We start from the raw sequence: 24,437 nt of genomic DNA on the forward strand, positions 1-24,437 counted from the left end.
GGGAGGGTGGTGCAGCCACCAGGAGGCAGGAACAGACAAAATAGGAAACTCTCAAAGGGCAGTTTAATTTTAGCCTCAAGGCCAGGAAATTCTTTTTAAAACAATAAGAGTGATGGGCCTGGGCCTTGGTGAAAGGGCAGACCTGACATAGGCAGGTTTCTGAGAGAGAAAACATTCGAAGCGAAGCGCAGAGAGAGGGCCGCAGAGATGGGGACGGGAGTATCGGATTCTGCCCTTCGGTGGAAGGCTGTGCATGGCTCCTGCGGGACCACAGTGAAGCTGGCCCGGGCAGCACCCCCAGTCCTGCTGGCATGAGCCCATCAGCCTGAGACCATGGCCCCTCCGCTCCTCACAGGCGCAGTGGAATCGGCTGATGGTGGGAGCTGGGCAGTGCCAAGGGCTCTGAACCCCAGACCATCCCGGGCGCCGGGGCTTGATGCTTCTTTGCTGAGAGATCTCGGATGAGACAGTGTCATTTGTCAGCTTCTACTCACTTATCATGGAGCCTTCAGACTCCCAGGCCTCCAGGCTGACAGCCAGGCAACCCTCAGGAGATGGGAGGGGAGGCTGACTTTGAGCCTCACCTGGGACGTTGGAGGGAGAACTCGCCATGGCTAAACGCCTGGGCAGAAATTCCCAAACGGAGCTCTGTTTTTTTCCCTAAATTGGGGAAGACTAAATCACTAAAATATAAATAAAGCATATAGATGTGGGCATGAAAGTCTGTTCTGAGTTCTTATAATCACCAGATGTCTACACCTCAATTCAGATGAAGTCGGTAGTAAGTCATGTCCTATCCCCGAGTCAGGAGGTCGGGATCACCCTTCACCTCTTGCCCTCTTTGTAAACTCAGGCAACTTATTTAACCTATTAGACCTTAATTTCCGGATGCTGAGAGATGGTCTCCAGGTTGCAGTCGGGCTCTGAAATTCTCTAGATCAGTGGTTCTCAACCTGTGGGTCGCGACCCCTTTGGGGGTCGAACGACCTTTTCACAGGGGTCGCCTAAGACCATCAGAAAACACATATATAATTACATTTTGTTTTTGTGATTAATCACTATGCTTTAATTATGTTCCATTTGTAACAATGAAATTGGGGGTCACCACCACATGAGGAACTGTATTAAAGTGTCAGGGCATTAGGAAGGTTGAGAACCACTGCTCTAGATTGTGCTGACTGCACCCAATCCCTTAGCAAAGCCCCGCTGTCTAAGATGCTGGGGAAACATACATTGTCACTCTTGTTTCCTTCAAATTTTCTACCACTAAGAGTTGTGGCCATAGATCACTTCCTGAAACATGATGTCCCAGCAATCTCTCCAGGAGTAAAGTCATCACCATCCCAAGCAATAAGAAAAGAATTTCTTTTTCGGTTTCCACTCACATCCCAAGTTTCTTTCTGTGTATTCCTGCTTCTCTAACCCGGAATCCCTTTGCTCCTTGGGATTCCCGGGGAGAAGGGAAGGGTGTCTGTGTTCAGCTTCCCAGAGACATACAATGGCAGGTCCCAATAGTGCAGGGACAGCCCAGACTCCTATGAGCACATGGAATCCAAAGGTTCCAATCCTGAGGCGTGCGGGGTACAGGTGAAGAGTATGAGCATCCCTGGGTGAGAAGGGCATTGCTTCCCCACCCACAGTGCAGGGGGTTCCCTTTTCTCCACATCCCCACCAACACTTGTTGTTTGGTGATTGACTGATGGTAGCCATTCTGACAGGTGTGAGGTGATATCTCACTGTGGTTTTAATTTGCATTTCTCTGGTGATTAGTGACTTGGAGCATCTTTTCATATGTCTATCGGCCATCTGTCTGTCCTCTGTGGAGACGTGTCTATTCAGGTCCTTTGCCCATTTTGTAATTGTATTGTTTGGCGGGGGTGGGGGGGGGGCGGGTGCTGAGTTACATAAGTTCTTTATACATTGTGGATATTAATTAACCCCTTATGAGATGTTTCATGGGTGAATATGTTCTCCCATTCAGTGGGTTGTCTTTTAATTTTGTTGCTGGTTTCCCTTGCTGTGTAAAAGCAGCCACTGTGGAAAGCAGTATGGAGTTAGCTCAAAAATTAAAAATGGAACTATCTTGCGACCCAGCGATTCCACTTCTGGGGCTATATCTAAAGAAACCCAAAACACTGTTTCAAAAGAATATATTCACCCCTGTGTTTATTGCAGCATTATTGACAATAACCAAGATTTGGAAGCAGCCCAAGTGCCTATCAGTGGATGAGCAGATAAAAAAGCTGTGGGACACACCCTGGCTGGTGTGACTCAGTTGGTTGGGCATCATCACGTGCATGGAAAGGATGCTGGGTTGATTCCCAGTCAGGGCACACCCCTGTAGGGAGCATGCAGGAGGCAGCTGATGGACGTTCCACGCTCTCACTGATGTTTCTCTTCCTCTCTCTCTCTCTCTCTCTCTCTAAAAATAAATAAAAATATTTTTTTTTAAAGCTGTGGCACATTTATACAATGGAATACTACTCTGCCGTAAAAAAGAAGGAAATCTTACCCTTTGCCATGGCATGGATGGACGTGGAGAGTAGTATGCTAAGTAAAATAAGCCAGTCAGAGAAAGACAAGTACCATATGGTTTCACTTATATGCTGAATCTAAGTAATGAAATAGAGACAGACTCAGATACAGAGGATAGACTGACAGCTGACAGCTGTCAGAGGGGAAGGGGTTTCGGGGCTGGGTGAAAAAGGTGAAGGGTTAAGAAAAAAATATCTCATAGACACAGACAACAGTGTGCTGATTACCTGAGGGAAATGTGGGTGCGGGAGGTAGAAGAGGGTAGAGGGGACATAAATGGTGATGGAAGGAGATTTGACTTGGGGTGGTGAACACACAATACAATATACAGATGGTGTGTTATAGAATTGTACACCAGGAATCTGTATAATTTTATTAACCAATGTCACCCCAATAAATTCAATAAGAGATCAACCAAAGGACTTATAGGCATGCATATAAGCATAACCAATGGAGGCAAGACAATGGGTGAGGGGGAGCGGGGTTAGGGCATATGCAGGAGTGGTAGGGGAGGCCTGGGAAAGGTCAATGGGAAAACAAAAAAAAGGAGACATATGTACTGCTATTTGTAATACTTTAAACAATAAAATAAAATTTAAAAAAATAAAGACCTGGCACACACACACACGCAAAAAAAAAAAGATAAATAAATAAATAAATAAATAAATAAATAAAGGCATTGCCTCCCAAGGAGGCCCAATTAAACTGCAATTACTCAAGATAAGAGAACGAGGGCTGTTGACACCCTGGGGTTTAAACCACCGGCTGATTACAAGAGAACTTTGATCTGGTGGCAAGAGAGCTGTTTCTCATGCAGGGCAGCGATGAAGCAAGGAGATTGCTCCACAAGGATGTCTCCATCGCCCCCCCCCCCCAGGAGCCCCATCTCGTCCTGGCAACACCCTTGTATGGACAATAAGTGGGATCATCTCTCCTCCTCCCTGCATGCATCCACCTAACACAATCGCAAAGTCCAGAGAGAAACGGAGAAGAGACCGTGAACCTCAGGAAAGGGAAGTAACTACAGTCCCCTTAGGGGCCGGCACTGGACAACATTCTCTCACCCAGCCAGCACCAGGACCTCACATCTGTCTATTTCACAGATGAAGACACTGAGGCTCAAAGACGTTAAGGCGTTTGTCCAAGGTCACATGGCTAGGAGCAACAGACTCTTTCTGACTCCAAAGCCCACTTGCTTTCCATAACTGGTCCGGCTACATTCCACAGCTGCCCTGCCCAGGAGGCCCAGGACTGAAGGCATCTGTGTCTAATGCCTGGAGCAAAAGGGGCAGGAGTGAGGCCAGGCCCCTTCTGCCTCACCAGAGTCAGAAGGTGGAAATAGAGTTATGTGTACATCCATCCATCCATCCATCCACCCTCCCATCCATCCATCCATCCATCCATCCATCCATCCACCCATCCATCCATCCATCCATCCACCCATCCATCCATCCATCCATCCATCCATCCATCCATCCATCCATGCATGATGGAAGGAAGAAAGAAAACGTACAAAAGAGGATTTGCTCAAGCCATGGAATGATTGGCAAGATCCACAGTTAATCTTAGGGGCCTCTGTGGCAGGGAGCAGTGTCTGAGGGCAGGTATTTGGAGATCACTTCTGCAGTGCCCTGAGCTCAGCCCCGGGGCCAGGCTCCTCCCCTTGGCCGTCACTACACTACGGATTCAGGTGGCCCGCCAGTACTTCAAGTCCCAGTGGAACAGCACAGGGAGGACGAAGGCCAATGCCTAAAACCTGCCAATGGCTGTCAGACTCCCTTTTGCCCCCTCCAAGCTGGCATCCAGCATGGACTTGGGCATATTTCCATCCCCTATTTATCCTGTGATCACATGTCTGAAATAGCCCTGATTTCACGTATGTTACTCCAAACTATCAATTAAGCGTCTGATAAGTGTGATCCCATTTATACAACCTGGAAATCTTTTGTATAATAAATTCACACGTCAAAAAAGTTCTTTGCTGGGCAGTTTCTGAAACCCTTGCTTTCATTAAAACAAACAAACAAACAAAAAACATAGTCACCATATGAAGGGCATTTGATCCAGAAAGAATGGCAAGTTTTCAATGCAATTACCCCACCTCAAAGTACAGGGATGCTCTCTCCACCCAGGGCAAGCATGTCAAACTCACAGCTCGTGGGCCGCAACAAATATTTTTGCAGCCCAGCCAATATAACAGTATGTAAGAAACATTTTAATAAAAATTTCGTAACTTAATTTTTACAATATCCTGTTATACATAATTATTCATAACAAACTACAACGTTCACTAATGACTGATGACTATAATCGTGTTACATTCATTTCCATTACGCGCCTTACGTGCAGGTGCACCATTTCTCTCCACTAATACCAGCAGCAAATATTTTAGCAGCCGACTGCCACGTCATTAGTCTTGGACTGACTTGTTTGGTGTGCGCAACAGGAAATACTTCGCTTTCGGAGAACAAGAAAAATAGGTGTATTTGCGTTACGCTTATTCATTTGTGCAGTTATTCAGTATCTGGTAAGTTAATGTTCAAAAAAAATTTTAATTTGTATTAAAACGTTCTATTATTTTATGTTAACGATGACTCACTTATTTCAGCCCTATGTCTCTATCAAAATAAACCTATGTTTCTATGAAAATTAAAGCTTTTTTTTGTGTGTGTGTGGCCCACATGCACTTAAACCTTGTTTATTTGTCCCGTGTTAGCCTTTGAGTTTGTCATGCTTGTTCTAGAGGGAACAATTTGTGTTTTTGCGGCCCACATACACTTAAACCTTGTTTATTTGGCCCGTGTTAGCCTTTGAGTTTGACAGGCTTGACCCTGCGTCTCATCCTAGGAAATTGTAGCATTTTGGAAAATCCATTTTACCCCTTAGGCAGCCATTCCTGCCCCAACATATTGCTGCATCCCTGAGGGCCTGACCTCTGGGGAGGTGAGTGGGCAGGGTTGTTCCTTCCCTCTGAACATTCAAGGTGCTTCCTAAAGTCCCCTTGGCCCCCGGGGTCATTGATCCCCAAGGACCTCCCCCACATGTCGTCTTTGCTTGTGAAGTAGCCAAGGACTGCGACATGTTTGCTCAAAACCAGGAGTGGCCCATCCCTCCCGTTCCTGTCCTCCCCCAGTTCTGCTGGCTCAGTGGCACGGAGGGGAGGATGACGCATGAGAGGACCAGGGACCAGCGCTGCAAGGGACTTCCAGGGCTCCCTGCAGGCTTGCTGGGCTAGCATAACAGGAAGGAGCGCTTCCTCCCCTGGATGAAAGGGTCCCTGACACACAACCCATATATGTCCCTGGCCATGTCACCCCCTCCCACACACTGGCCAGACCACTTCCAAAAGTATTGTTTCCCTCCCTCCCCAGCTGTGACATCACGTCATTCATTGTAGTCTCTTGAAGGGCTGACCTTACCAGGGGGAAAACGTGTCCTGGTTTTGACAAGCTGACCCTGAGGCGGATGATGTGAATTCTGCGCGAAATGGCGACATTAGTTTCACATCTGCTGCCGATGTGAACAACAAATGCTAATGCTACCTCTAATTGACAAATAAAGAATCCAAGATTTAGTCATCTTCAAGGACCAGAAAATATTCTTATCCTGATTTAGAAGATTGTTTCTTGGACAACTAATGTAGTGTGCCAAGCAAAACCCCTCATGACATGAATATATTCTCAAGATTTTGTTCGTTTGTTTGTTTTTAAGATTTCTCTTTCTAAAGCAATAATTTAGCCCTAGCCAGTTTGGCTCGGTGGACAGAGAGTCAGCCTGTGGACTGGAGGGTCCTGGGTTTGATTCCGAAGGTCAAGGGCACCTACCTCAGTTGCAGGCTCCTCCCTGGCCCGGGCCCTGGTCGGGGCTCGTGCAAGAGGCAACCAATCGATGTGTTTCTCTCACATCAATGTTTCTCTCTGTCTTTCTCTCTCTCTTCCACTCTCTCTAAAAATCAGTGGAAAAATATACTCAGGTGAGAACAATAAATAAAGAAACAAAGCAATAATTTACAAGTTAACAAAGACCTGCTTTGACCAATCTGTACACACGGCATCATCCTGCCTTCGTAGTTGGTCTGTGGCTGCTCCAGGCCAGGTCTTCTCAACCTGCCCACTACTGATGTTTGGGGATGAATAAGTCTTTGTTGTGGGGACTGTACTGTGTATTGTGGGACATCTAGCTACTTCCCTGGCCTCTACCTTCTAGATGCCAGTAGTATCTCCATCCCCCAAGTTTTGACAACCAAAAGTATCCCCAAATACCCACTGGTGGCGAATGACACAGCTGAAAATCCACTGCCCTCATGGTTTTCCTTTCACTCTCAAACTTCCCAGATCTGGGACACAGTTTCTTTGCTTGGTGGCCCAATCTAACTAAATCAGAGACCAGGGCACTGGGCAGAAGGACTTGGTTTATTGGACTAAGCATCAGGGGTTGGCTCCTCCAGAACTGAGAAGAGGGTGCCTCGGGCTCCAACTTCCTTGCCTGGGGAAGTGAGTGAAGCTCTGCTCATCCACGAAATCTTAGGTTGGGATTGAAAGTGTGAAACTTGCCAGTTTCTCTAGCGCCGATGTTACAAGTTTACATCCTGTAGATAATTTACAGATTTCTCTGGCTGTGTATTATAGTCCAGCCTAACATGGAAGGTAATCCATGGGAGCTGGTTTCTTGAACTTGAATTTGTACTCATAAATGTCATTTACTGATTTCTTTTCATTAGAGAGAAGGTATCTAAGGAAGTGAAAGGACTCTGCTGCTTCCTCTATGTTCTAAAATGTTGCCTCACCAGTGCCAGAGATGGAGAAACTGAGGCCCAGAGAGAAGTTCCGCCTGCGGGAAAGCGCTGGGCCAGTCACTGAGCAGTTCTCTTACCCAACCCTCTGCGTTTGCCCAACAGTATTGAAATTTGCAGTGAAAAAGGATCCTGCATATTGGTAACACGCCTTTCATACATGGGTATCGAGGATGGAGGTAAATGGGTTCTTTGTTTTGAAATGAGTAGAAATCATTCCAAATACATTAAAAACATCCAATGTGTCCAGTTGGCAGGGAGCAATCTTTAGTTTAAAATCTGCACTTTGAGTAGACTGTTCTGTTTTAATCTCCTGTAATTTTCAGGTACCTTGTCTAGGATCATCTAATATTATATCTGCAATTTGTATACTTACAATACGGTTTCTATTTAAGTAGCTAAAATAAAATAAATAGAAATTCTTGTGGCATAGATTTTTTTTTAGACAAGTCGTTAATCTTGTTTCATTTGATTACAATACTGGTAAAGAGAATTCACATAAGCTGGCTTTTTAATCGACTTTTCCAAGTCAACGACACATTTCGCCCTGACATCACAAGATTCCTGTTTATTTTAACACATCTCTACAATATCGTCTTTAAGAAGAATGTGGCGTACTTTGTGTTGACCTTAGACAATAGTGTCTGTGGGGGAAATGGGAGAAGTTGTTCCCTGCCAACTTCTGCAGCCGCTTGTGTGACCTTAATGTACAAGGCCCTTGGCAACTCCTACTAAGCAAAACCGACTGACGTGTGTGTGTGTGTGTGTGTGCGTGTGTGTGTGTGTGTGTGTGTGTGCACGCACGCGCTTTAAAACATATTTCTGATGTAAACTGTAGTTGAAACCTTTTCCTTCTTCTAATGTTTTTAGAACAGTGAATATTTATATGAAAACAGAAGCCTTTTTATAAGAAGAAACGTGTAACAGAACAGCCAGAAGAGATGTGCTCTTCCCTTAAACATAGGGTAGCTTTTGAGTAATTAATGTTTCATTTCTACAGAAAACAGGTTTCAAACACAGCCAATCTTGCATTCTACGATTCCAGTGGGAGCTCACGGTTAACTTAAGGATACCAGTGCTAAACACTGCACAGAATCTCAGGCAAGACAGTCAGACTGGGGCTGGTAAAAAGCTCTGGTGGACTGGTGTCTATTCAGACCCAGAAACGTCCTGGGAAGGGTTAACAACAAACCTGTCCGTCCATTGCCATAGCAGGTACAAACCGTTCAACATTTATGATGGCTGTCTTTGCACCAACCATACAGAATTTAGAATGACTAGTGAATGGTACATCTGCTAATATTAAAGTTTCATTTAACATTAGAATCGATGAATTAAAATTCGGGGATCTCTCTAAATTTATAAGAAATGTTTCTAAACATTTCTGCTGATCAGCACACAGTTCTAGTGAGGCTCCTCCCCTGAGGGCAAGAAATGCCACAGTGTCCTGGTTTAAAGCTTCTTGGCCCCTCTTAGTCTACAATTTTTGAAATTTCCCTATAAATTTATTATCACATTTCATTTCTAGTTTCAATCTCCGTAACTAGAAAGCTTGTGTTATTATTTAGCCTTTCTGTATGAGGTCAAATGTAACTTTCATTATGCCAACAATAGGTCAAAAGTCCATCAATCAGTCCATGAAAAATCTTCACCAGGTGAACTGAGCAGTAAAACATCACCTGGCTTTATCCCTTCATCATGTTTGAATCATATTCTCTGAAACATAAACGCTAAAACATCTTTCTCAGCCAATCTGTCAGTCTTGGGTTTTTACTTTATATGCTGATCAAAAGACATCATTTCCCGATCCAGCTCTTCCAAAAAAATTCCAAGCTGAATCTACCTTTGGAGTTGGGGCCCTGGCTCCTGGGTCTCAGAGAGGTCAGGATGCAGAAGGCAAGGGGAGGAGGGAGAGAGGCTAGTGGGGGGAGCAGGGGAGGGCCTAGAAGAGACCCCACTTACCACCACCACAGGACGCGCTGCTGGGTAAGGGGCAGGGCCACTCACTGCGGAATCCACAAAGTAGCTCATCTTGCTTTCAGCACCTGCATGGGAGAAAGGGTTCACTGAGCCGCTGGACGCACCAATGTGGGCACTGGAAACCACCAGACGATTCCAGTCTTAGAGCTGGAGTCTCCTTAAGGACCGTCAAGTTCACCTCTTTGTGTGAGAGGAAGAAAAACTCAGGAAGATGAAGTGACCGACCCCGGCAACCAGAGAGCAGGACCGATCCTAAGAGAGCCAGTCCCCTGATGGCAAAATAGCACAGAAAATGGATAGCCTCTGAGTGATGCAGAAAGCAAGCAGTGAAAGAGTGTAAATCAGACCCTTTGTAGGGTTTCTTGGCAAGAACTCGGTCTTGTGTGTCTTTTTTAGGAACATCCCCATCCATACTTCACCCTTCCTCCACCCGACCAGGCCTGGCACACAGCGGGCACTCGGTGCACAGTGGTGGCATAAACTAGTTGATAAAGGAATAGAGAAAAGATGGGAGAGAAGAAGAATGAAAAAGCTCTACCAAACAGACATGTGAGCCAGCACCCAAGACGCAGAGAAACAGAAGGAAGCCCTGGGAAGGGGGTTAAATAGTATTCATCTTGAAGAAAGGAGGAGGCTTATTAAAGAACTCTTGTTGAGTGCTCTTATCTACACTGAGAGTCTAGATGGCAAGAAACCCCAAGGAATGTCCTGGATGGAGGGACTTTCCAGCTAGCTGGGGGTTATCAGGAAAACCATTTCTGTATCAAACAGCTTCTGTTGACCCAAATGCTATCTAAAATGCATTGGTTCACACACTTTCATAAACTCAATGTCATGTACTTTTAAAATGTCCTTCTTGAATCGTTTAGGAGATTAAATTCCTAGGCATACCATTCTGAGGCCAAATTCCTATTGTTCGGAAGTGACATTTTAGTTTCAACTTAACTGCTTCCCAGTTTGGATTTGTCTGTTCTTATCCTGTATCCTTGCTAACATGTAAAGCCCTCACAACTTCCAAGAAAAATAAAGAGTGCTATGTGTCATACTCAAGTTGCAGCTTTGGCTCACCATCTCAGTAGAGCATGACAGCTCATGAACATACCTTTTTTCCTACAAAATGTATTCAAGTGATAAAGTTAAACAGTCTGAACAACAGGAAATGATCCTAAGGGTTACCACAGAGATGCTAATGTCATATGGTTGAGAGAAGTAAGCTAACAACCTCTGGAGATATAACTTAGCTCAGAAGTAGAGTTTTCTCCCCAAAGAAGTCAAAGTAACACGAACTAAAAAGAAGAAGGAAGAGGAGAAAGAGGAGGAGGAGGAAGAAGAGGAAGAAGAGGATATTAAGGGTAACTAGTCCGTGTTAATCAAGATTTCATGTCTAGCCCTGGCCAGTGTGGCTCAGTTTGTTGAGCGTCATCCTGTGCGCCGAAAGGTTGCTGGTTTAATTCCAGGTCAGGGCACATGTCTGGGTTGGGGGCTCAATCCCAGTGGGGGAAGTGCAGGAGAAAGCCAATCAATATTTCTCTCTCACATCAATGTTTCTCTCTCTCTCCCCCTCTTCCTTCCTCTCTCTCTGAAAATCTATTTTAAAAAAGATTATGTGTCTAGTTTTTCAGGGAGTTGATCACCACTGCAGCAAGGTGCCCCCCTCATCCCAGGAGAACTCCCCAGTAACACTGAGGAGAAGAAAAAAATTGAAGTCCTTTAGTCCAAGGGCATTGTTAATATCTGTATCTGTGGTCACCTATTCACAGTTTGCTTCCAAAACTAGTGAGCAGCTACCATGTATCAGGCTCTGCGCTGGGCACTGAGCGAGAAGTGGGAACGAGGGCTGTATGACATAGGTCAACATGGCCGCGTCCCCACCATACCTTCGAAGGCTAGTCTCAGTGAGCTCCATGCTTCCTTCTACCAGAGCATTCCTTATTTCTAATCTTAAAATCGGGTTATAAAGTCCTAATGACTCATACACCCCCACCTCAATGTTTTTGATCTGCTCATGGATGAGACTCAAAAGTTAACATGGATCTTGTCATAGTGAAATGACTTATCCAAGACCAGATTCCCTAGGGGAAAGTTGATCACCCCTCCAGGGCCCTGCAGGGCAACCTATACCTTTGGGAAATGTGCAAGGATCGGGTTGTGCTGATTCCTACAAGCCATTCAGCACTGATTTCTACCCCCAGAACCCACAGATCCCTTTAGTCATCACAGGTGTCCATCATTCACTCAGCAAGCATGCTGCTGGCTCCGGAACTTGTGAATTCATTCAGTAAATACCTACTATGCGCCTGCAATGTGCCAGGCACTGTTCTGGGCCCTGGAGACACAGGTAGACAAAGATCCCTGCCTCACAGAGCCTACATTCCATCAGACTCAGGATTAAAGCGAGAAGGGCACAGTCTCCATCCTCAGGCACTAGAGCAGACAGACTCGCGTATCACTAGAATATAATGTGATGCGTGGTTTACTAACAACACGGGGAGAAAGAGCGGCCGGTTCCTTCCGCTGGTGTGGGGAAGAGGAAATCAATCCTGGAGCATGGCACAGGCCAAGGTATGAGCAGACGGCCCTATGAATCACCCCTGGATTTCCACAAGCAGTAAAGGCCCTTCGCTCTGCTGAATTCCTGCTTTACTTACGGAGCGGGAAGAGGAAGGACTTTGGGAAGTGGCAGCCTGGTCCTGAAGCCCAGCTCAAAGGCACCCAGCGTCTCAGCCTGCCAGCCAGCAGCCTCCTCCTCACAGCCGCACTCCGTGCAGCCTGGACAAAGGCTCCCTGGCAATCTGTTCTCTCTTTCCAGCTGACAGAGAGGCAGGAAGGCTGCAGCCCACATCTGGTGCGCTGGGGGCTGGCTGTATTCTTCAGGCCCTGCTCTGTGAAGGACACTTCCCTGGGGGGGAAAAGCCCTGCGCCCAGGGAGGAAGCTGAAAAGTGGGAGTTGCCAGGGCTCTCATGTCAGGAAATAACTCTGGGACAGAAATGGATTACGGCTTCATTATTTCTTTGGAGGGAGAAGAGAAGAACCCGCCCTCTTCCCACTTGTAGATTGTGACACAGAACAGCTGCCGGAGACGTCAACCCTTTTCTTTCTCCAAAAAGCAAAAGGAGTGTTTGGGGTGATTTTTTTTTTTTTGGACTCGTTAGCCAAAGAGAATTCCCTCCCACCTGACAGCTATTTGAACATGAGCTGGACCAACATTTTCGTCTTGGCATTAGAAACGTTTATTACCTAAACACAAAACAACTGTGCGATTTCAGACGGACTCCCCGGCCTAGGAGCGTCCCCGGGCCTGTCTGAGAGGAGAAATGACTGGAACACTGGGGAACAGGCATGAAGAGCTGAGTTGAGTTTTCTTGCCTGGGACCAGCAAGGCTGGAGCAGTGGAACAGATGTATCTGAAGTGGCTTTGTCTCCAGAAAGCTCTGGACTGGCCTGCTGTGGCCTCCAGGGCCTGTCTCCTGCCTTGGCCCGCCCCTCACTGTGCACCAGTGCACACCCCATGCCTGCAGCTCCCAGCGGGAACTCTCGGTGGCGCCTTTAAGCATCCCATTCTATTTGTCACGTGCCTGCCCTTCTCGTGGGTCCCTGCTGCTCCTCGGGGCTAACTGGCCCCTTCTCCTCAAGTTTTTAAGCTGATCTCAGAGTTTTCTCGGCCAGGAATTCTTCCTGAAGCATCCCTTACCCTGCCAGGCTGGCTGCCCCTCTTCCGTGTTCCCTGCGTGTGCTTCAATCATCGTGCCTAGCACACTGTTTTTAAACATCTGCTTCTATTGGCCTCTCCCACTAAACTCCGAGCTATTTGGAAATAGACACCATGCCTTGTTCATGTTTCTATCTCCGGAATTTCAGACAATGGAGCATAAAAAAAATGCTTTTTTAAAAAAAATTAATCACTGCCAGGCCAGCGTGGCTCAGTGGTTGAGTGTTGACCTATGAACCAGGAGGTCACAGTTCGATTCCTGGTCAGGGCACATGCCTAAGTTGCGGGCTCGATCCCCAGTGGGAGATGTATAGGAGGCAGCCAATCAATGGTTCTCTCTCATCATTGATGTTTCTCTCTCTCTCTCTCTCTCTCTCTCTCTCTCTCTCTCTCCTCCTTTCCTCTCAGAAATCAATAAAAAAAAATATTTTTTAAATTAGTGACTGGATGAATGAATGAGTCTCATAAGAACGAAAAACATAAGAGGTGGATCTGATGTAAATGACATTTGATTTTCAGATCAGAGAATCTCAGTAGCTTGCAGATGTGGGTAAAGATGCACTTGGAAGAAGAGGTTTCTGTGATCCGTTTCTAAGTGAAAACTGCTTCCCTTTACTCACTACCTGTTTAATGTCACTCATCAGGGAAGCCTTTGCCACGCCTCCATGTAGACAGCAGCGCCCTGTTCCCCCCTCTGACACTCAGCCCCTCGTTATTGTCTCCCCCACTCCCAACTATTGGAATTTAAGCCCCTCCAGAGCAAGGAATTCGTCTACTTCTTCACCTTCTATCCTTAGATCCCAGATAATTGTTTAACAAAGGACTGTAAATTTAAAAAACTTGCACACACCCTTTAACTCACTTAAGCCCCTTTTTTACAGAGGAGGAGAAAGACCCGCAAGGCTATTAACTGGCCAAGCTGAGGCCTGACTCTGGGTAGGCCACCTTCTCTGTCCTCCTCATCCTGGATTTTAGGGATAAAAATGGGCAAGATTGTGCAGAGGATAAAAAAAAAGAAGTTAGCAACTTGGTTTATGTGGTTGTCTCACATTCAACAAAGCACTTTTTAAAAAAATCTTATTTATTGATTGATTTAAGAGAGAGAGAGAGAAACATCAATTTGATGTTCCTCTTACTTATTCATTCATTGGTTGCTTCTTGTATGTGCCATGACCCGCAATCGAACCTGCAATCTTGGTGCATCAGGACGATGCTCTAACCAGCGGAGCTACCCAGCCAGGGCTCAACAAAGCACTTTGAGTTCATTTTCTGTGGGATTCTGGAGAGAACTCCATTCTTCATAATACAAGAGACGTACAGCTTCTAGAGCTCTCCACCCTCCCGGGCCACTGCCCTCACCCAGGTCTCTCCAGGGGCAGGTTGAGTGATGCCCAGAATGAAGAGAAACTGGGGAATTGGGGGGGGGGGTAGGAGGGGGTCAGGCCAAGGAGGAGAAGAGCAGGAAATCCCAGAGAGCAGGCCTTCATGGAGGCAGCCTCTTGTCGCATGAACTCCGCCCTGCGTGGCTGTGTGTCCAGATGATAGCTAGGACATCAGTTCAGCCGTTTTCCCATTGGCTTATATGCTCTGCAAGGAAAGACTATGCCTGCTGGTAAATAACCCAGTAAACTATACTTAATTTTTTTTCTTTTGAAAATAATTGTTTTTGCCCAAATAATATACACTTATTGAAAAATTACAGGAAATTCTAAAATGAATGCCAAAACCACCTGAAATCCCACCCTCTAGAGGTAATTGTACTAATGCTTTGTTCAGCATTCTACTGGGTATTATTTAATTCACCTATACAAATATAGATATAACATATATCATAGATTTAACATATAACATCTGACCATAACTTTACCTTCACAGTTTTATTCTCTGCATGTTGTTTTGCAACCTGACATTTTTTTAAATCAATGTTTGATATAATGCTGTGGACATTTTTATATGTCCACAACATGATAAATATAGTTCTACATCCCAAGTATGGTTGCCGAGTATCATGTGTATGTATTATTCTTTTCCTAATGAGCCTCTTATTGTAAAATTAATTTGTACTCCATTCTTTGTCATTAGAAAAGTTCCTAAAACATTGTCTATTCTCATTAAATGACTAACATCGGTGTTGTTGGGACAAAGAATCTGTACATTCTATATTTGAATACATATTGGCACACTGCCTTCCGTAACAGAAGCCAAAATACACTGCCACCAACACAGGCATTGTGTTTGAAATTTGACTTTACCCTTTTGTCTTCATATTAGTTTCATAGGTCAAAAATGATGTATCCAATGTACCTTGGGTATGAAGGTCCCACACAGGGGCTACAGAAGTGCCACACTGCAGTGACAGGAAATGTGGGTATGTGTTTTCCTCTTTGAAAGCGATGTGAAAGTTAAGTAGACTTGCAATTAGCCTTTCTCCTAATATTAACAGGTTAGGATCCTCATCAATTTATACAAAAAAGGATATCCTTTTGGGGGTCTGGAATGCAGTTGGAAAAGAATTTGGCTTCCAGAAAGACTAATTGTTTAAAGGAAACTTACTCCCAAAGCCAGCACCTTTGCCAAACGAAAGACAATACCGCCACCCACGTTATCAAGGCCACATCTCCCATGTGCAGTGGATGGAGTTTTGATTTCTTCTTCCAAAGAAATGCCACATACATCTGTTTTTAGAAACTCAGACTGCATCTGCAGAACCTGTCCAAAATGGCCCTCCCGTGTTTTTTCACCAGATCCTGAGTTACCTTTCAGAGACAACACACCCAACATATCAGACGCATGTGCACAAGAGAGAACTTTGACCTCCAGCTGCACTGGAACCAAATCTTGCCCCGCCCCCACCACCATGGGAACCAAAGCAGAACTGGCAAATGGAACCTTCCAGAAGCCCAGTCAGTGTCTGTGGTCCAGGGAGGTCTAGTGCAGGAATCCCTCACCATAAATGGCCAGGTTCCAAAGCTCTCCCGTTAAAACTTGCCCCAGCAGCACCTCCACATACTTGCTCCCCTAACGCCTTTAACCGACCCTCACCCCCATTGTAAGCCATGGAGGACTCTGGGTTTTCTTCCATTCTCCTTGCGTGGTGCCTGCAATAAAGCAACTCTAATTCCTCCAGTACAGTTGTGTTCAGGGTTTGGCTCTGCTGTGCTTCAGGCAGAGGATCCCTCTTCCTGTTGGGCTACAAGACTGAGTGCCACCTCCTTCAGGAAGCTTTCCTGGACTGAACCTCCTAGGCAGTTAGATGAGTGTCCTTGACCTTTCTCCTTGGTATGTACTCCCACTATGTGTCTACCAAAGTTCATCATATTTCCTGTGTAGAGGTCTCTTTCTGCTCCTGAATTAGGAGTTTCTTGGAAGTAAGGACTGTGTCTTTTCAGGGGGCACACAGTAGACATCAACACTACACATTGCTGACTAAGTGGAAGAACCTGGACTTGAAATAGAGCTGGTGTGTGCAAGGTACCTGAGTATATCCAAGAGAGAGAAAATGCATCTGGGACCAAAAAAAGAGTCATTCCTTGTGATGACCTGTGTCCATATGCAACCCATGGTTAGACTTCTTAAACTACAGGCAGAATCATGTTTTTCTCTAAACAAACGGAGGTACCAGATGAATGAATGTGTCTACTCTTTTCTCATTCTTTTCTTCCTGATTCTCATAAGTAGTCCACTTATATTTTTCAAATCATTTTAGTAGATCTCTCCCTTGATCTGGCAATGTAACAAAACCTACCAAGTCCAAGTCTCAAAAAATTTGAATTTAAGCACTAAGTCAGATTAGCATCAAATTGAGATAGCAGAACATTCCTCACTCCCCCAAGGAAACTTTGTGATTACAATAAGTAGAAAACAGGGAAAAAAATGGTTAGAGGAATTGAAAATGAATTCCCTCTCACTCCTAAACCTATAAGAACCTCATTTTCTTGACTGAGTACTCCAATATGGTAGTAAACATCCCTTCTTATTTTAAGTAGCAGCTCTGACTGATAAAGGCCATGTTCTGATTTATGACTATTGGCTTCTGTGTCTTAAACTAAATTCGCTAAGTTCACAAAGCAATACAGTGAACATTTCAGTCTTGCTTCTCCCCAACTTACTGGTAAATAATCCCCCACCCTTACTTGAATAGAGGCCAGAACATGACTCATATCCATCTCCTGTTTCTCTAAGCAACCCCCATCTTCTAATTAAGCATAACACTTTCAAGTTCTGTATGAATTGACATCGCTCAACGGATCTTTCTTGGAATACTAAAAATGGACGCGTGTGATTATAATAATACAAAAGGATATTGTTTTGTCCTTCCTCAAGGAGTAACTCACTGATATCTCCTGAAAAAGAGAGGGACATGCAATGGTTCTAGCCTGCTAGCCCATCGCAATTAGGAAACGAGGGGTGCCCCATAGACTGGTTTATGTTTCCTCCTCATGGAAACAAAGCCCTAACGATCACACTGCTAGAACCACATTGTCAACAATGGGCTTAATGGGCAGCTTCTCATACACGTCAAGGCCATGCTTTACAACCGGTCCTATCGTGTGCCCAGGAGGGTTACCAGCACTATGTCCATCCTGGCCTCTGAAACTTTTCAGAAATTAACGCTCTACTTTTCTAGTGTGGGAACGTCTTTTAAAAGACTAAAGGTAACATTCAATAACCTGGTTTACTGTCAAAGCGGCCCTGTCTTCAAATGTTATTCCTCAAGTCCTATATTTAACCGGGAAATTCAGCAAATGGTCACAGTTGGCCTTCAGATGTACTCTAGTGCCATGCACATAGTAGGTGCTTCATGAATATCTGAATAAATAAAGTAGGATGGGGGTTTTTTGTGTTGCTGTTGTTGTTTTTTTGTTTGTTCATTTGATTTTTTTTTGTTTGTTTTTTTGTTTCTTACTAAGAAACTAGAAACAGAGGAAGAATGTTAAGTATCCTTTGCTTCACAATGGTTGGCATAGCAGAGGGCATGATATATGAGATTCTGAGCCAAATTGAACTCAAGAAAGGGCTACAAGCTAAAGATGTCAACTGTAAGCCAATGACTGCTGCCAAAGAAATCCCTAAGGAGTCTAAAATGTTAAATAATTACCTTTCAACTCATACAGTGTGGAGCATGTCAGATATAATCTAGAATTTAGATATGGCTCAGGCTGTTAAGCAACTGAACAAAACTGAGAGGCACCATAAATAGAGACTTGGAGAGAACAATGAGTGGGAGCAGGAAAGTTTGAATAATGCCCTTTTAAAATGGAACTAAAGGCCCCCAGCTGCCTTAGAGCTCTCGCATCCAGCAGACAACTTCTTGGACTATGTCTGATTGTGATTTTCATGGTGGAGTTTCATTTGCTTTATTGCCCAAATTATAAGGTTCAAATTTCCCACTATAATGCTAAACAACGTGCTGGCATTCTTATATAGGCAGGGATTTTGCAAATTCAATGAACTTGGGTTTTGAAAAAAGTTCATCAGATTCACCCCTTTTTTATTCGAATAAACTGAGCCCAGAGAGGGTAAGTGATAAAGGGGTGATGAAGCGCTGTATGTGCAGATCATGGGTTAACCTGGAGCTCCTTACTGAGTGTTTGGGTCATGGGCAAATTTTTTAACATCACAAAGTCTTAGCTTCTTGAACTATAAGAGGGAGATAGTAACACTAACCCTTTCAGGATTTTTGAGAAGGGTTATGCAAAATAAAAGTACTTCACAGAGTGCTTTACAGATGGTAAAATGGTCAAGAAATAATGGTTATTATTATTGCTACTAGAGGCCCAATGCACAAAATTCGTGCACTCTGGGGGGTGGGGGAGGGTCCCTCAGCCCAGCCTGCACCCTCTTGCAGTCCGGGAGCCCTCAGGGGATGTCCGACTGATGGCTTAGGCTCGCTCCCCAGAGCCGTCAGTCGGACATCCTTAGCGCTGCTGTGGAGGCCAGAGAGGTTCCCACCACCGCCACTGTGCTCACCAGTTGTGAGCCTGGCTTCTGACTGAGCAGAGCTCCCCCTATGGGAGTGCACTGACCACCAGGGGGGCCTAAGCCAGCAGTTGGACATCCTTAGCACTGATGCGGAGGCCAGAGAGGTTCCCATCACCGCTACTGTGCTCCCCAGCCGTGAGCCTGGCTTCTGACTGAGCGGCGCTCCCAGCTTTTTATTATATAGGATTTTTATCACAGGGCCTGGCATTAGTAAGCATTCGTTAATTAATAGTAATCGTTGTTTTTATTAATTCTAATTATTACTGCTAAGGTGGCAGAGATTATTTATGTAGGTAACTGCAGCAGAACCCAGGTGGCCTAAATCCATTATCTTTGTTTTTCTAAAGGACTTGCATTTAAATAATCAAAACCAGGATTCCCTTCACTAACCATCGGTTGAGGAGCATTCGTCAAGAGTTCACAGGAGAAAAATGTGAAATTCACAAGGTCTGTTCAATGGGAGTGTGTTTGGATCATTGTTGTGCACGAAACCAAGAAGTGAGCTCTTTTCTTACAGTGGGGCGCGAACTCACTGAGAGATGGCACAGCACCGATGGGGAAATACTGCAGCTTCCTGAGCTAAACCCACACCTTTTTATATAAATGCCCATCTTTCGTGAAGTAACCCTTTAGCAACTAGATACAACTATAGGGAAGTCGCAAGCTGCTGGGGAAAATATTGCAAGAGTTTTTGTGTGCTCGGGTTTTTGGTTTGTTAGAGCAGCACTTCCCCAGCTGACAGGCGGGAGGCTCACCTGGGAAGCGCGTTACCATACAGAAGGTCTGAGGTCCCTCCTGACCGTTTGCACTTCTAACAAGACCCCCAATCTGCTCGCTGGATGCTGCTGGTCAGAGGAACTCACTTGGAGGAGCAAGGCCGTGTGTGGACTAACTTGGTGAAGTTCATGAGTAATTATCACAAGTGTTTAGGAGGAAGCCCAGTGAGGACCAGGCAAGAAGGCTTCTGTGTCACCTGCTGAGCAGACGTGTGACTTATACCTTAGCTGCAGCCGAGCCCAGCCAGGCAGAAGGGACAGCTCAAGACCTGTCCATGCCTCTGGAGCCACGAGCCAGCTGATGGCCACATCTGGCGAGGCTTCCTGCCTTTTCTGAGAAGCTGTGGTTTTCGTTGTGGCGCCTCGACAAACTGGCATCCTGCTCTGCCCCCCTTGACAGGATTCTGTTTGGATCAAGGATCACCTGAGGCACCAACGTTCATTGAGAGTGACCTGCATTCTAGTTTTCACAACGTTAAGGGACTTAACTCTTTTGAAAACTTTTTGGACTATGTTTTGCAACTTTCTGTGTATCTGAAATGATTGCAAAATAAACATTTTAAATGTTTTAAATGTGCAAAAGACTAAAATCCTGGAGTTTTCTGCCGTTTTAATATGCTGCTTGAAAATTTATCCATCTTATTGCTCCCATTCAGAATATTTTCTTGGTAGCCGCACTACAAGTTTGCTGCTTGACTATAATAAAGAATAAATACTATCTAAACTGTCTCTTCTAAGTTGCTGAGACAGCGCTGGCATTTAGTCAACTGAAATGTCAAAGCCACCCTCTCTGAGTATCAAAATTGATCACAAACATCTTTCCCTCACTGCTCTCAGTACCGTTTTTTCCATATGAACTCTGAGAGCACTCTGTATCATATCACTTAACAATTACCTCTTATTTTTAAGCTCTTTTCAGATAAAATGTTTGCCTCCCAAAATAAATTGTTACTTTTTAAAACTGCAATTTACATAGTGTTCCTTATGTGTTCATCTCCTCACAAAACACAGGGCTGGCCACAGAGTAGAAATTCACGTGATATTTGTCACAAGAGGGATGGGGGAGAGATTTTCTGACCCAGGTGGCCAGACATTGTAGCCTTTCTTCACAGTCAGTGTCTTCCGAACAGTGAATACTTAATCCACAGATTCCCCTTTGAGAAATAGGCCTAATCCACCATATTCTCCCAGATAAAAGCAAATCATAGGTCTAAACAGAAAAGCCCAGCCTAAAGTCTAAGTGGAGTGTCTCAAAGCTCCTGGGGGTCCTGTGAGATACCACACCAGCCAGGAGCTCTGGGCTCACATTCCTCTGGCTCTAATCAGCCTCCCCCTCCCCCGCCCCCGTGCCCCCATCTCCCACTGAGCTGGTCATAGAACCAAGCCTCAGGGTCCTCCTTTGTTAAAGACTGCACTGTGGCTAAGTGAGGTCCTCCGTGCAGAGCACCTGGCACGGGCCCTGGATCAACCCGGAATAACATACCAAGTGCTCAGTAAACAGGAAGGATTATCCTTCCTTGGGGAAAGTGGGGGGCACCAGGCATCGATTTAAGAGTCAGCTCTCTAAAGCTGCATTTTCAGAAGAGCAGGAAGAAAGGAAAGGAAGAGGCAAAAAGTGAGTTGTCTCCAGACCTAAATTTCCCCAGGATTCAAGAAACTCACAAGAGTTGCCTCAAGGGGCACTAAATTGCTGCACACCACATTAATTTTGCCCAAATGTACTAAATACTTGTACATTTAATTTGCATATGAGAGAGAGAGAGAGAGAGAGGAGAGAGGGAGAGATGGAGGATGATGCCCAGCTTCAGGGACGTACCCCCTCCTTTTGTTTGATGCAGAAATGGGAATTTTTTTATTTTTCATTTTTTATATATTTTTATTGATTTCAGAGAAGAAGGGAGAGGGAGAGGAGATAGAAATATCAATGATGAGAGAGAATCATTGATCGGCTGCCTTCTGCATGCCCCCTACCAGGGACCAAGCCCGAAACCCGAGCATGTGCCCTTGCCCGGAATTGAACCCAGGACCCTTCAGTCGGCAATCCGCCACTCCATCCGCTGAGCCAAACCGGCTAGGGCCAGAAATGGGAATTTTGAATAGTAATTAGGAAAAGGGAGTTGCCATGGCAAACAGATCTGTTCACCAGGAAATAAAACCATGAGGTGGTCAGTAAGAAACCCAGCCACGTGTGCACTGAGCTCCCTGTGTAACCAGGAAGACAGGTCAGAACGGCGTATTTGATTCTGAGCAGGCGTTTGCCTTCGGCCTGGATCCCCCCTAGGGACCCGCACCCACACACCCCGCTTGTTACTGCATTACTTCACACTCTCTCCACCTTGTTGGCACTTTCACCCTTCAGAGCTCTAGGCTATTTACTTCTCTTCTGTCATCCGTGTGAGGCAGGTGGGGGTGCAGATCACTGCCCACGTTCTTTAGAGATGAAAGAAATCAGGCGCAATCAAGTGAAATCACTTGTTGACAGTGACAAAGGCAACCCCTAAGGGAACCCAAATACACTTCCACCTTCCTGACTCCCAAGTCAGGGCTGATGCCAGTTCGGACCCTAATTGCCTTTGAACTCGGCTGTACTCAGAGGCAGGTACCTGGCCCAGGCCCATGCCCTCAACCATTTCTCCAAGGTCACAGAGGTCAGCTATGGTAGGATGGCACCCCGCTACCCACCCCCTCCTCCCCCAGGCTCTCCTCTTGGACTTCCTGGCACCTCTACCAGCCAGCACCTCCGTGCAAGGAGCCTGTGGGACAAAGATGCCCTCTCTGTAATCAGACCCTTGCTTCCCACATCCTCGGCAGCGGAACCAGGACGGAAGAGGCTGCCTGGCTGCCTCCACTGTTTGTTTTTTTTACTGCTGAGCTGGCGAGGATGGATGTAGTGGATTTACAATTAGAAGCAGCATGGTTCTTCAAATATTAATATTAATAACGACAATGCTGAGCACATGAAAAGGTCTTTTCATCTTCAAAGCACTTTGAAGACATTAACTCGTTAGCTGGCCCTTCCCTCCCTTAGAAGGACAGGTAAGTAGGAATCTCAGGAGCACCGGTGGCCACCGGACAACCCAGCTGAGTAGCCGGTGCCCCTGCAGAAGGGGTTTCTGGGGAGATAAAAAGGAGGCCAGGCAATCCAGAACCACAGCTGACAAAAGGTCAAGGTGCCAGTCATTTACAAATCAAATGGAGCTGCCCGGTTATCATTCAGATCTTAACATCTCTCTTGTCAGTTGCATGAAGTAGAAAGAAAAATGGCCTTGAGGTTAACAAAATAATGACTCCTAAGATAATAAGGATCACCTACAATCCAATGCCTTGATCTCAGGAACCCAGCGTCTTGTTCAATGGTCCGTCCACATAAAAATGCTACTTTAAAAGGGGGCAGCAGAGACTTTCAACAGTAGATGAGAAACCACAAAATGGAATTGCCGGAGAAAATCGCTGAGTAGCGGGGGGATGGCCGTCCACACCTCCTGCTTTTCCATGGCAGTGCCCCCCCCTCCAGCCCAGCTCTGCGGGGAGGGGAGAAATGCCCCCTGACTCAGAGACCCTCTCCCCTGTCTCAACTATCGTCCAAAAGACAAGGCAAACCTTGGAAAACTGAGCCCCAAGTCAGGGGAAAACACCCAAAAGGCTGGTGTGGCTTGCAATATTCAAACCCGCAGCAATTTCCTCCCTATAAAGCAACTCATTAAGCTGCTAGGGAAAAAAAAAGATGTAAAGCAATAGGCTACGAGGAGTGAAAGGGGAAAAAAAATGTCTACATTTAACGACAGCGCCAGTTCTTTGGAAGTGCTCCAAAATGCCAAGAAAATTCAGAGTTTCGACCTGTACTCTCTGCATATCTAAAACGTGCATGACGTTGTTTTATAAACCAGGAAAGAGAGTGAAACAGTGTTGGTTTTAGACTATTTGAATGAGATTAGGAAGTATTCTTGAAGATTGTTATTAAACAAGTGCACGGAAAACACAGGAAAATGGGAAAAGAGAAAACCCACTTGTATCCTCAAAGTCCCCATCAATTTACCATTTCATTAGACAGGATTTTTTTTTTAAAAAAAAAGGAAAGGGAAAATGGCCTGCGAAGTTTTAGGCAGAAACTCACACCTCACTTACTACTTTGCCGGAGGAGAGACGGGCGAGGAATCAGTCCTGAGTGAGCGTCCCTCAATGTGGAGGTCTCTTTCCAACTACCTGCGGGAATCCCAGGCTCCCAGGCTCCGTGGCTGGAGGATGCAAAGACCATAATGCTCCTAATAGAGCTGCCTCCTTAAATTGGGGGGTGTGGTCAAGCCCGGGAATGCGGAGGAAAAGGCAGGATTCTGCTAACCCCTGACATCACAGCGGCAACAAATAGGAAGGCTTTGTGGTTTAGGTGGAAAAGCAAGTAATGCTACTGGCTGGGGCAACATAAAATCACACCTTTTTTTTCCTATCCTTCAAATTACCCTCCAATTAAATGTAACTCAGCCATTGGGGGTAACGGGGAGGGAGATGGGTGAAGGGGAACTAGCTCAGTGGGTACCACCCTGGCTCAGCTTTTGCTCATGCATTTTGATTTTACTCTTATTGGATTTGTGAGTGTTTAGGCTTCATATTTCTTGACTCTCCGTGGAGCCTTGATTCATCCAGGCAAGGGGTCAGGTGAGAGCG

The 24,437-nt window shown here is 45.5% G+C and overlaps 1 protein-coding gene across 1 annotated transcript in view; it reads right to left on the reverse strand.

Annotated features, from left to right (window-relative positions):
• The window catches only part of ETS1 (v-ets avian erythroblastosis virus E26 oncogene homolog 1), a 138,218-nt gene extending 114,267 nt beyond the window's left edge, over positions 1-23,951 (reverse strand). Inside the window, exons 1-2 of the mRNA XM_014536440.1 lie at positions 23,901-23,951; positions 9,290-9,372 (exon numbers count right to left, since the gene is read on the reverse strand). Coding sequence (XP_014391926.1) covers positions 9,290-9,358 — 69 coding nt within the window. The 5' untranslated portion in view covers positions 9,359-9,372; positions 23,901-23,951. The remainder of the gene's footprint in view (positions 1-9,289; positions 9,373-23,900) is intronic.
• Positions 23,952-24,437: the final 486 nt, after the last annotated feature.

The sequence above is a fragment of the Myotis brandtii genome, unplaced genomic scaffold, assembly GCF_000412655.1.
Source record: "Myotis brandtii unplaced genomic scaffold, ASM41265v1 scaffold1617, whole genome shotgun sequence".
Classification (NCBI taxonomy): Eukaryota; Metazoa; Chordata; class Mammalia; order Chiroptera; family Vespertilionidae; genus Myotis; species Myotis brandtii.